The following is a 12,769-nucleotide window of genomic DNA, read 5'->3' as shown; positions in this document are numbered from 1 at the left end:
TATATGCAATGGTGAGATATGGGGAAGAGGTGCGCACATCCATAAATGGAACACTGAAAACAAGTAATGAAAGTAATTGTGTACAATGGTGACATAGGGGGCACAGGTCAACATTGCTTCTTCACAGTGCTTGGCTATTAAGGTCAGTCCCTAGGCTGGACTGACTTTTGTGTACAGTTTACATGTCCTTACTGTGTTTGAGTATGTTTTGCCTGACTGCCTTGATTTCTTCCCATATCCCAGAGACATGCTGTAGGTGTACAGAGGCAATCCTCTAAACTGTTTAAGTGTTGTATGAGTCCACATCCCAGAGACATGCTGTAGGTGTACAGAGGCAATCCTCTAAACTGTTTAAGGGTTGTATGAGTTAATCTCTTTATGCTTGTGTGTATGTGTGTCCAGGTGTTGTTGCATGTCTGTGTGTATAAATATGTGCATGTGTGTGTGTGTGTCTGTGTTTGTGTAAATGTGAGTATGTGTGCATGTCTACTAGATGTGTGTACGTATGCATCCTGTAAGGAACTGGCATGCCATCCAGCAATCGTTCTCTGCCTTATAACCACTGACTGCCAGGGTAATCACTGGCTCCCCTGCAACATCAAATAGGATAAAGCTGGTATCAGTAAATGAATGCATGAATAAATGAATTAATACACTCATGAGAAAGTTACACTAAGGAAACCATGGATCATTTCCAGTGTGCCTGACCATCTTATTCAGCATCACATTTCAAACCACTTTCCCTTCTTTTGCCCAGATAATCATCTAGTATCCCGTTAAAATATTCCAGAGTCTTCCCACTCCTAATATGACGGGGCAGGCAATTTTATACAAAATAACTGAATGTGAATACCTAAAGTAACAAATCAGCAAACACTCAAAAGTTACACAAATTTAAGGACTTTGTTGGAGAACAACTACTTTCAAGAAAGACCAAACTACACAGAACTTTTATTTTGTAATGGTTGTTATTTGCATCCAACTTATATGACTGAATTCTAAATTACTTGTGATCAGGACAGGCCTTTGGTCAACTGGTGCCCTAGGCAAAAGGGCTCCACAGCACCCCCTCACACCACTTGGCGCCCCCATCCTGGCATACCTACACCATCCAGATTACTGGAAAAGCGCCCCTACTAGAGCGGCGTCCTAGGCAGCTGCCTAGTTGGCCGGTGCCTAAGGCCGGCCATGCCTGTGATTTAACTTTTGAAGACACCCTAATATGCAAAATTCATGGAAAGCATGGTACTTTCTTTTATTTTTGTATGCTCAGTTATCAATAGATTTTTATTCCCAAATCAGCAAAAGCAAGTCAGGATAAACAAAGCCATAGAAAAAAATTTAAGAAAAAACATTTAAGATTATTATCAGTATCTTCTAAGTGTGGACAAGTGAAGCTTAAGGATTATCTTAGTAAATAAATAACATTAGAATACCTTTTATATGATTGCTTACAACTGTAAACTGTAAGCAGTTTAACACAAAATAGCTCCACTGTAAGAGTTGAAGTAATGGTTTCCAACCATAAGCATGACTTATAAACAGATTTATTTATTATTTCTAGGTGCATTTTGTCCCCATGCCTGCTGACAATCAAACATCCCCCCTAACATCAATAAGGCCCTGCTCATGCTGCTTCTGACACACTAGGGATGTATCCAGTAAAGTATGGGGGGGGGGTACCATTGAAAGAGAGCATAATTCAGGCAATCAGTCTTCCACTTAAGCTGAAAGGGGGTTCTCTTGTATCATGTCCAGGTTAGTCTGACTTCATTCACAAAGTGTAGCCTTATGGCATCCATACAGGTTCCCTGGGTATGGAACTGCGCAACCCCCACCCCAGGCAGCCAGCATTTTACATAATGTTGAGTGGTAGCTGTGGAATTATTATTATTTTTTTTTTTACTATAGGGCCCTAATAACTCTCCATGGTGGTTGATGAGAGCAGCTATATCACTCCAGGGACCTCCTATTCCCTTCCTCAGGATGCATTCTCACTCCAAAACATACATTCTTACAAGAGCTAACATAACCACCAAATGGGCTAGTCATTAGCCACTCATTTCCCATCCTCTCCAACTGGCTTCACCAGCTCCTGAACCGTTAGTCCAACTCTGGTCATTAGAGTCATCACAGTCAGGGCTTTGCCTGTCTGCATCACAGAACAGAGTTAGACTCATAGATTATTTTCCGAGGTTCCACATTTCAAGAAGGAAGTCCCATTAAATTACTTTGGATTCCGTATAGTTAGTACTCAAGACATTCTTCGCTTTCATTAGTATCAGACTTCTTAGTATTAAAACTTGAAAATCAGTTTGTGTCATTACTCTCAGTTCTGACCAGTCTACTTTAATCCTTAACAGCCAAACAGGCCACTGCATTTTAAAGTTTTGTAGGTTAATTGGTGGTTACTTTGCACTTGCCTTTAGTTAAGGAAGTAGATGCTTTAGTTCTGCATTTTTATATGATAATTAAGTCAACTGAATGTTTCAATGGACTTTAAGTAAACCATTCAGACTTTTAGTCCTTTATCCATATTTTATAAACTATCTCCCAGGATACAGTGTCCATCTGACAGACAAGACTTTCCCTACGTAAACCATGTTAGCATGTGTTCATGTATGTAACTTATGTTTTTCATTAATCGTTTTAATATACAACCTTCCAAAACTTTGAAGTATGTGCGCTTAGAGCCATAAGCCTATCTTTAAATGCAAGAGAAACAGCTCTGTAGCAAAACCAGTTAATGTCTTAATTCGTCCAGTTCATTGTTAGTAATGCAGTCCAGAGCAGCTCTAGTTTTTTTCATTTTTTTCTTAAATTCTTTTACAGCAGTTTCATTCATAATTTTAATAACATCTCTTGTTTCTTTCTTCCATTTCAGTCTAAAGTGCGTGCTTTCCTTTGTCTAAAATGTTTCTCCAAAGTGAAAATTCATCTCCAGCAGCTAATGTTTACCTCCTCTGGCTTTTTGATATCACTGTAAAATTAGTTAAGATTCTATATTACTTTTATGGGGGGGAGAGTGTTTTCCTTTTATCAGCTTCTTTTCTTATCTTTTCTATAATCCTAACAGAACTTTCTAGTCTGAGTTATTTGCATTGTTTGTGTTGTAAGTTCCCTTCCTATTCAGTTAGCTCTTGTTATTAACATTTCTACTCTCCTTCTAACTAGTTTCCCCTCTTCTTGTTTACCACATTGCAATGTGCCACCACAATATGGTAAAATCTTACCCTCAGCAAAATGTGTACAGTCCTACAGCTAGCAATCGTCAAATTCTTTATACAGTAGAGAGTCGATTATCTGAAAGCTGATCAACCGAAATGTCAATTATCCAAACGCAGCCTTTCAAAGTTTTCGGGTAGGAAAAATCATAACATCTGAATATGTAAATGTTATATGTATTCACTTGTGCATATTTTTGAGCTTGTAGCCTGCTTGTATGTAAAAAATATTCATTATTCCCCACTGGAATCACTGAATGGTTGAAAAGTGTATTCCCTGCATGCAGAAAAAGCAAGATTTTAGAAGTGTTTTATCCAGTTCAATGTATGTTTGATTATCTGAACTACCCTAGGTCCCAGTTAGTTTAGATAATCGACTCTCTGCCATATACTAATATGATCCTTATTAGGCTTCTGCTATAATTTCAGATGGGTTTGATACACTACTTATAAGTGTTTAGCAATTGTTCTTGAACATGATTACAGCTTATATTCAGTGCTCCTCCTTCTGTGATACGTCTTGCGAATGTGTCTTAAGAAATGTGTTATGCATAGAGCTTAACCACTGCTGCCCTTGTCATATATCTTTGGTGACAAGCCTGCTTTTTTTAAACCTCTGGAACTTGGAAATGGTAAATCATTAGAGGTAAGTCTATGACACCTTTCCAATATCTGATTCATTAAAACTCACAGGACATTTGATGTACTGAAGTTCAAGTTACTAAAAATAAGCTATAGAAATGTAAACTGATATACTGAATATGTTTCAGAACTAAATGGAAAAGCACAACAGTACTGTTTTCTTAAAATGTTCCCCCATGTATGGTGGTGTAGACCATCAAACCCATTCCTACTGTCCTATTTGCTTTTCTCCTCCTAGTCAGAGATTATGGGATATCATCCTTCGGGGATTCAGGATATTTTATCTTTAGTGCTGTTAACTCTCCATTGCTGGCCAACACACCTGGAAGGATGCCTGTTATTCTCAGCTCCTGCATGGATATGTGCCTCTGTACATCTACTATTATAAGTTAAAGAATGGTACTGCCCTTGAAAGGTTCCCTTCTCTGTTCCCTGCTTTCTCACATGGAATGTATACCTGTTGTGAAACCCACAAGTGTCACTTCCTGTTGTGAAACCCACATGTCACTTCTTCAATGGAATATTTGACAAACCCCTAACCCAGGTTTGGCATTTCACCCCCCCCCCCCCGGCTACCTGTCCAGTGCTCAAACTGCTAACCAAAGCTTTTTTTTTTATGTTACCTGTCTGCCAAACATCAAGCTACCACTATGACCTCCAATGGTCATTTTCAGCCCTTAATTGGGTGTGGGAAAGGCTGGAGCACAGCAGTCATCCAAGTGTTTATCAGTGGAGTTTTTCTTAATCCTGCAGTTTTCTGCCTATATCTTCCAAAGCCCCAAGTGCTAGCCATTCAATAGGATGATGCAAAGGTTTGCCATCCTCTTCTGTGAGTGATGTTAACCCCCCACCCCACCCAATAACCTGGACTTATTCTAATTACTCAAACAGAATTACAATGGCTCATGAATAAAATAAAATCAAATTAAAATTAAAACTGACAATGCATGTTGACTGTAATACAATTACAATAAATAACCATTTTTACAGGGAAGGAGCACGCCATACCCCCGCATCCCTAACTATACTAACTCAACGACTGCATAACCTTGGGTGCATAGGGAAAACCTCCTTACCCATACTTCCACAGTCTTAATATCGACTTCCTTTTCACTGATTAACATAGGAGTTGATTAAATCTAAAGTCAGACACTCTACAATCAAAACCATTTATTGCAACAGCCTCCCCTTGTAGGCAGACTCTAGTCTCCACCAGGTATTGCAGGTGGGCTGCACATCCTGGGGTACATGCTTCAAATCTCCAAAACATCATTCTTACCCCCTCCCTAGGAAAAAAGGCAATTCAAGTTGGGTTAACTGGGCTGTAGGGAGGGTTCTCTCTCTCTCTCTCTCTATATATATATATATATATATATATATATATCAAGTAGCAAGCTTGAGCTTGGTATGGTGGACTGAAAACAGAACAGTAACAGGCTGCCACAGTACAAAAGTCTTCAGCAATGCACAATGCACAGATAATGTAACCAACAGAAACTCACAGAAAGGAAGTGCAATTCACTTTTGAAAGTTTCCATATATTTTATCAAGTTGCACTTGTCTGAAGCATAAACTACATGAAACAGACTATCTGAAGCTTCTGTTCCATTAAACCTTTATAAAAAGTATTTCCTTTTTTTTTGCATAGGGACAAGCCCATTTATATTTATCTATCTATCTATCTATGCATGTCTATAAATATATATACACACTATTCAGTCAAGAAACCATGGGGAAAATATAAATATTCTCACAATGTGAATGATTCCTGCACACAAATAGACACCAGATGGAAATTGATTTCTAAAAGGAAGGGTAGTAAGGGAGGTGAAATGGATGAGTTTAAACAATGACCACTTTACATTTGATGAAGTGTGTTTGATAAGCACATGCATTAAATATAGATATTGCACATGCACTTAGTTACTGCATTACCATAACTACACCTAACGCTCTATGCCAGCTTTCTTGCAGTTTGACATATAGTTTAACATAGTTTAAAGTTGCTATAACAAATGATAACCTGTAACAATGTGTCTTCTGGAACACTGAAATCTTGCTGAAATGTTTAACTTTACTGTCAGTAAAGTTTTGCTAAGTGACTTTCTGTATTTAAAGACACAGTGAATTGTGATTTTTTTTTTGTTGTACCTTTGAATAATCTTCACTGACAGATAACTGATTTGCTCAATGCTGTACACTGAATATGCATTTTTCATAGTTCTAGTCTCTGATGGGGTACAAAAAATTATGGCAGAATGAGACTCACTACCTTTACATTTTCCCAAACTGTTTCCTTTAAAAATACAGCATATTTAAATGGCACTCTAGCCAGTTTTCCTAAAAAAAAAAAAAAATATATATATATATATATATATATATATATATATATATATATATATGTGTATATGTATGTATACAAATGGAACCTAGCCTTAAAATAATACACAGGAACATGTTGTGACAAGAATTGTATATGTTCAGTAAAATGCTGAATATTAAATACTGGCTTTTAATTACAATGAAAGTAAATATATATGAGAAAGCTAGATAGAAATTTGTGGTTATTATGATATGAAATTTAATTGTTCAACTCTATATTCTTGTCAAGGATTTGCAGACATGAAAAATATTATCTGACAGAAAAAAACATTGATTTATTTCATATCAGAAATGCACACCCTGTTAGTGCAGTGACATAGTTTAACTGCAATACAACACTGGCAACTTGGTATTAAATAGTAGACCTGTTACTAGAAGCCCTGGCAACGATACAGCAGAAAGAACCAAATTACTGATGCTCACCAGCCTTTGAGATGGATGATCCGCTTTTGTAGTAGATTCCCTTTGTGAAGCACAAACCATAAACAGGCAACAAAAGGGGCACACATTCAACCTACTGTAAAGAACTAATACTAACTCTGTAGAACGTTCACAGATCACTTAGATTTTACATACCTCTCAACCTCTTAGTGCAAGAAATCTGGACAAACCCTAAAATAATGGGGGTCAAAGGTCCAAAAATACAGGCAGAATTTAAATATTGCTTTTATAAACTAAGAATGCTGCTAGAATATGAAGCCTATGAAGTATGACATTCAAATGTATGCCATTATTTAATAACTTCAGTCCTCAGTGATTTGTCAGAAAACCATACATTTTAGGAGGAACAGACCAAAGATCCAAGGCAAAAATCTGGACATTCTGTAAAAATCTGGACAGTTGAGAGGCAAGCTGCATTACATACTGGGATGTATACCTTTTGGTTGTAAATATGACACATCTTATCACACCGTTAGGATGGTAGCAGCAGTCTTCTCTTCTCTACTCTAAACCCTGGAAGGGAAGGATTACAGGAAGATAAATATCATCTTTAAATGAAAGTCTCTACTGGTTAACTGGGGTTGGTAGGGTGACTTAACTGGGCAGGAAGGGGGAAGAGGAGATAATAAACCAGAGGGTTCAGGGATCTGTGGGGAGCAAAATGATATCACATTTCTATAAAAACAGTGCAATGAGGTAGCTAGCATTACTAGAAGGTATGAAATACAGACATATCATTGAATAAAATCACATTTAATAAAAATCATTTTTTTGCCCTGATTCCTTCCTAGAACGTTTGGCCCAGAAGTGATAACATCAAAATGGTGGTTGTTCTGGACGACATCTCAACTGAAGTAAGTGTCAAGGCTGTCATAGTACATGCTACTTTCAGCTGTACCAAGCATATAATTCTACTTGTTCTTAACAGTATTTAATGTATCAAGGTTGTTTTAAGAGTGCTTAAAAATTCTGCTGAATTTTAATTAATTTACTGTCAAAATATTGGTCAGAGGTACACACAAAAGGAGGTTATATAATTAGAAAATATGACAACATCTTAACTGTTGCAGGCAAATCAGCTTTTCCATGGGCTGTGGGCTGTTTTCAAACCATGCCCTCCCACCTAGCACATACTTTGTTAGGACAATGAATGAAAGCACAAATTCTTTTGGATTCACTGCTCTGATTGTTTTAATTGCATACTTTCCTACCAGGTTGCTTTAAATTATATTTATTCTTAAATAAAGAAAAAATGAAGCATTCTTCTAGCATGAAAGAAAACAAAATTAATTAATCAATAGTAAAAAAAATATCCATTTCAGAGCATTTCAACCAAAAAGACCATTTGAACTGTTGTCACTATAACCTACCAAGGATCACATATATCAATTGCAACAACTTTATTGAATATGTACACATCACAGGTTTGACCACGACAAAAATGGTAATCATAAAGCATACGAAATTGCTTTATTCAAATGCACAAGCCCTACACAGTTAAACAGATTAACCTTTTTAATCTTTATCATCTCAGTATGAGCAATAATTTTTCTCTACATACAGACTCTGTATCCAGCAGCTGCAACTGTATTTTTGACTGTATACAGTTCAGATGTCTAATTACCATAAAATAATATCAATAATAATGGTCAAGGTAACATATTTCAAGTTTGTTTCACACAAATGCAGAGTAGCAAGAGTAAAGTATTTCAACTTACTTCATACAAATATAAACTAGTCCTGCAAAGCCAGACCATTTAAAATTAGCAGGTGACAAAAGTGTAAGTTACTTTCATCCACTGACAGATCCACCCCCCACAACCACTAACAGTCGCTGCCATTTTGCTGTGTACACTTCTTATTATGAAGAAATAAATTGCATGTACTTTATTTGTAGCTTTGGATGAACTCCATGAAATTGTGTAAGGTTCACCAGCATGATACTAAAGGCCATAAGACCCAGTTATGTGTAGCACAGTCTAAAGAGAAGATTATGATGCAAGATGAGGACATAAGAAGAAATGGTAACCACCTGACAATATATGCTGAGCCAGTGTGGACAATCTCTCTCTGCAAAATAGCCACACTATTTCAAAATCTGTTTTACACAAACATACAGCTGCTTGCCTGCTACTCCTCCAGCTGATACCCAGTTGCCTGCCAAGAATAATTTGTGCACATCTCAATATCCAAATATAGTAAAATAAAATAAAACAACAGCAATGCAATTATTTAAAAGTCCATTTCACACAAACATATATTTAATGGCTAGTCTCTACACTGTCTATCTGATCATCTGCTATCAATAATTTGTGCATAAACCCAAATGAAATACAAAAATAAAGAGGAAAATAATGGGCACATTATGTATTACAAACTTTGTTTTAAACAAGCACATAGCTTCTCACCAGACCTTCATAGTGCACATCTGGTTGCCGCCCAGAAATACTCTGTTCACATACCTGACAGCACAGAAATAATAATAATAATAATAATAATAATAATAATAACAATAACAATAAAAGAAAATAATGGCCAAACAATGTAATTCCATTTTACATAAATGCATAGCTGCTTGCCAGCCCCCTTTACTCTGCCCTTTTGTGGCTTGGGTCACAGCTGAAAAGGGCTAAGTTAATTTACCTTCTTAAGTGAATACCGCCACTGTTACTATTACTGCTGTTCATATTACTACTGCTACTACGACTGCTGTTACTACTACAGCTGTTACTACTACTGCTACTAGTATTGCAACTATTACTACTGCTGTTGCTACTACTAGAGATACTACTGCTACTCTCACTACTATTAGTCCAACTGCTACTACTGCTACTTCTACTTCCAATACTGCCATCACTATTACTAATGCCACTACTACCACTACTTCTACTGCTACTATGGCTACTACTCCTCCTACTACTACTAGTACTACCAAGGCTACTATTTCTACTAATACTATGGCTACTACTGCCACTACTGCTACTATTACTACTATTGTCACAGAAACTACTTCTACTATTACTGTGGTTACTACTACCACTACTTCTACTGCTACTTCTACTACCACCACTACTACTGCTACTAATAATAATAATCAGAAGATTAGTTTGAGTCACAGAATTCTAAAATACAACCTATTATAAAAAGCACCTAGCAGTTATAGCATTGCATTTTCTGAACAAAAAGAAGCAAGAAACTGTAATGTCTGGCATCATTTTGGCTGTGATCCTCAATGATTTACCAGGAAATAAAAAGGATCGACAGAGCAAAAATATGAGTGAAAATCAGGGATATTTTGCAAAAATCAGAAACAGCTGAGAGGCATTGTTTACACGTTTAATGTGTCACCTGGGAATACTACCATGAACAGTGCCATCATTGTTATTCTGCAAAACACTTATGCATGATAAGATGTGATAAAGAAGGTGCCTTCTGTATTATACAGGTGGGGAAGACACCAAATAAACCACTAGTACCTGTTGTCATGATCGTGGTATTATTTAGTGACTTCTGGTTCCTGGGTTAAGTGGACAACAAAGCATGTGCACCCCATTGCAGGGATAAAAGTTCATGTAAACAAGATAATTTTTAATAGAGGAGATTTGGATGGCCACCCAGGGGCCATAAATATCCTTAAAAAGAGAAAGTGTATGTAAAGGCTAGGGTGAATATTTATTTTCACTCAGGTAGCGAAAATATAAACATTACACTGTTGTTAAGTTATGGTGGCATGGGCACTCACTGTGCATGCACAAATATATATTTACTTCAGTGGTTAGCTTAAACAAGGTATGGTAAGCCCCTATGAAGCTGTAAACATTCCCTTTACTTTGAGCTTATACTGTACATGTGCAAACAGATTCCACCACTGAATTAAATATTTATTTCCTGACAGGAGCCTGCATCAGTCCTCCATTCCCTAACGAGAGTCAGGCTATAAGGAGCAGGCTAGACTGCTGATCCTAGGGGTAGCCTACCCTCCCCCTGTGGAAGCACCCACCTCAGTGACTCCTCCAAACCCACATTCACTACCTCCCAAGTGAAATTGTTCCTCTGCATTATAGTTTCCCCTCAACTACTTTGTGTGGCTGTACTATGGTAGCACAAACTCACCAGATAAGAACTCCACTGAGTGAACACATAGTTGGTGCCACTCTATGGCAATCCAGAGCCTCCCTCCCATACCATGGGATGGTGGAGATGGAGGTAGCTGTTCTCTCCCATCCTTCACCAGTCAAACAGCGGCCACCTGCAAATAACTCATGGCTTTATCTCTCTACACCACGGGGCTGGCCAAAGCTTGAGTGCTGGGAGCCTAGTCGACTGAATGCAGACCTTGTTAGTTAAGACATCATTAAACATAGTTTGCTATCCTTGTCCTTAAAATATAAATGAAGAAGGGGAAGGCATGACACTGCCACATAAAAGATCTGCAGAACTCTATTTTGGACAGATAGTTTTCAGCTTTTTTTTTTTTTTTTTTTGCTTGAGTTTCTCTTTGGTATGATGTAACTCAAAATAGTAAAGCACATTCCTTTACTTTCTCTGATGGTGTTTGTTTTAATCCAGTGATTTTCCTTTTTGTAATGTTCACATGTATCCCACACAGTGTAGTGAGAAGTTCAAGAAAATGAACTAACTCAGATAATTTTGGACAGAAGAAATTAAACAAGGACATAAATCTGAATTATCAGGTAAAATGTGTGTAGAAGAAATACTGAAAGTGATACATTACATAGTACAGTGTCCCCAAGTATTTCATTCCTTGAAAATTAATTTTCCAAATGGACGCATCATAGAGAAGAAAATCCTAGTCTTTTACAACAGTTTTGTCATCAAAAAGTGAGGCTTACATTGTGGATCACTGCCACAGATGTCGGTGAATAAACTGTACCATCTCATTGTTTCGCCACTAGATTGCAACACATGACCTGCAACAGTATAAAATGCTTTCAGGACATTCTGCATGTTGTACGGCTAGATTTTGTTAAATGCTTGGAAGACAGTTACAAATTGATATTTTGTTATCTTTTGATTTCTGTTATAAGGGAGAAATGCAAAGAATATCACCTTATTACAGCATTTTGCTTTCATTGCTGATTTAAAGCCCTGTTCTGTGCATAAGCTCCTGTTTAGAATATCATTGTCATGACATTTAAGAAAAGCTACATGCTAGAACCATCCACACAAATGAAACTGAAGACAGGCTCCTGCAATACAACACACAAGCAACGCAGCCATTCTTTAGCTAGCATTTTTCATGGTCAAATTACACCTTTCACTGTCCTTTGCTTTATTTGCAGATATACAATGCAAGCCACAGAAATAGAGAGTGCCTGTACTTGCTGTCAGCAAACTAAGTACCACCTTGTAGATGTGGAGCTCACCTGTCCAGAAAAACAAGGGAAGAAAGTCAAGTTCTCTTACATTTATATTGATGAATGTGGCTGTTCTACCGTACCATGCTCTGAGAGCTAATCACCAGGTGGACAGGACAACAGAATAAAGAACAAAGAATCGTTACTACACAAATGAGACAAACAAATTGAATCAATATTTATATAGCAGAAAATATATTTGTGAGTTGTGTAGGTATATTTAAGGCAGTGTTGTATATTTCTTCTCTCAAGATTTTTTTGCCATTGTTATTCATTTTTTTTCTTTGTAAAGAGTAGATGTTTGAGTCAGAGTTCCACCTTTGGCAGTCTGAAGAAGGCTCTTTGTATAAGTTTCAATAAAGAGGAAATCTGCCTTCTTCAAATATGTGAATAAGCACAATTTCTAAGTGAATAAATTTAAATTGCATAAAATGTGTTGTCTTGTGGAATTTATTTATTTTAATTATGTCTCTGCAGCTGTCGTAATAAAATAATATATACATATGGATATCATTTCTGAAAATCACTATTAATCATAAATATCTGGTCTCTCTGCATGAAATATCTTGAAGTCAGATTGTAAAATGAGACCATTTTAATTGGATAAATCTTTTGAAAACTAATGGCTGATACTCCCTTCTGCAAAGGAACAGCTTGCAATCAGTCAGTTAGATACAAAACTGTTCCTTATGTGAAATGTAT

General features: G+C 36.9%; 1 protein-coding gene across 1 annotated transcript in view; it reads left to right on the top strand.

The window, feature by feature from the left end:
- Positions 1-12,499, top strand: part of LOC122791500 (mucin-5AC-like) — a 272,677-nt gene extending 260,178 nt beyond the window's left edge. The window contains exons 50-51 of the mRNA XM_044059242.1: positions 7,481-7,543; positions 11,993-12,499. Coding sequence (XP_043915177.1) covers positions 7,481-7,543; positions 11,993-12,167 — 238 coding nt within the window. The 3' untranslated portion in view covers positions 12,168-12,499. The remainder of the gene's footprint in view (positions 1-7,480; positions 7,544-11,992) is intronic.
- The last annotated feature ends 270 nt before the right edge of the window (positions 12,500-12,769 follow it).

Source organism: Protopterus annectens, chromosome 17.part0 (genome assembly GCF_019279795.1).
Source record: "Protopterus annectens isolate FY-2018-M chromosome 17.part0, PAN1.0, whole genome shotgun sequence".
Lineage (NCBI taxonomy): Eukaryota > Metazoa > Chordata > Ceratodontiformes > Protopteridae > Protopterus > Protopterus annectens.
This window is presented reverse-complemented; position numbering and strand designations above follow the sequence as displayed.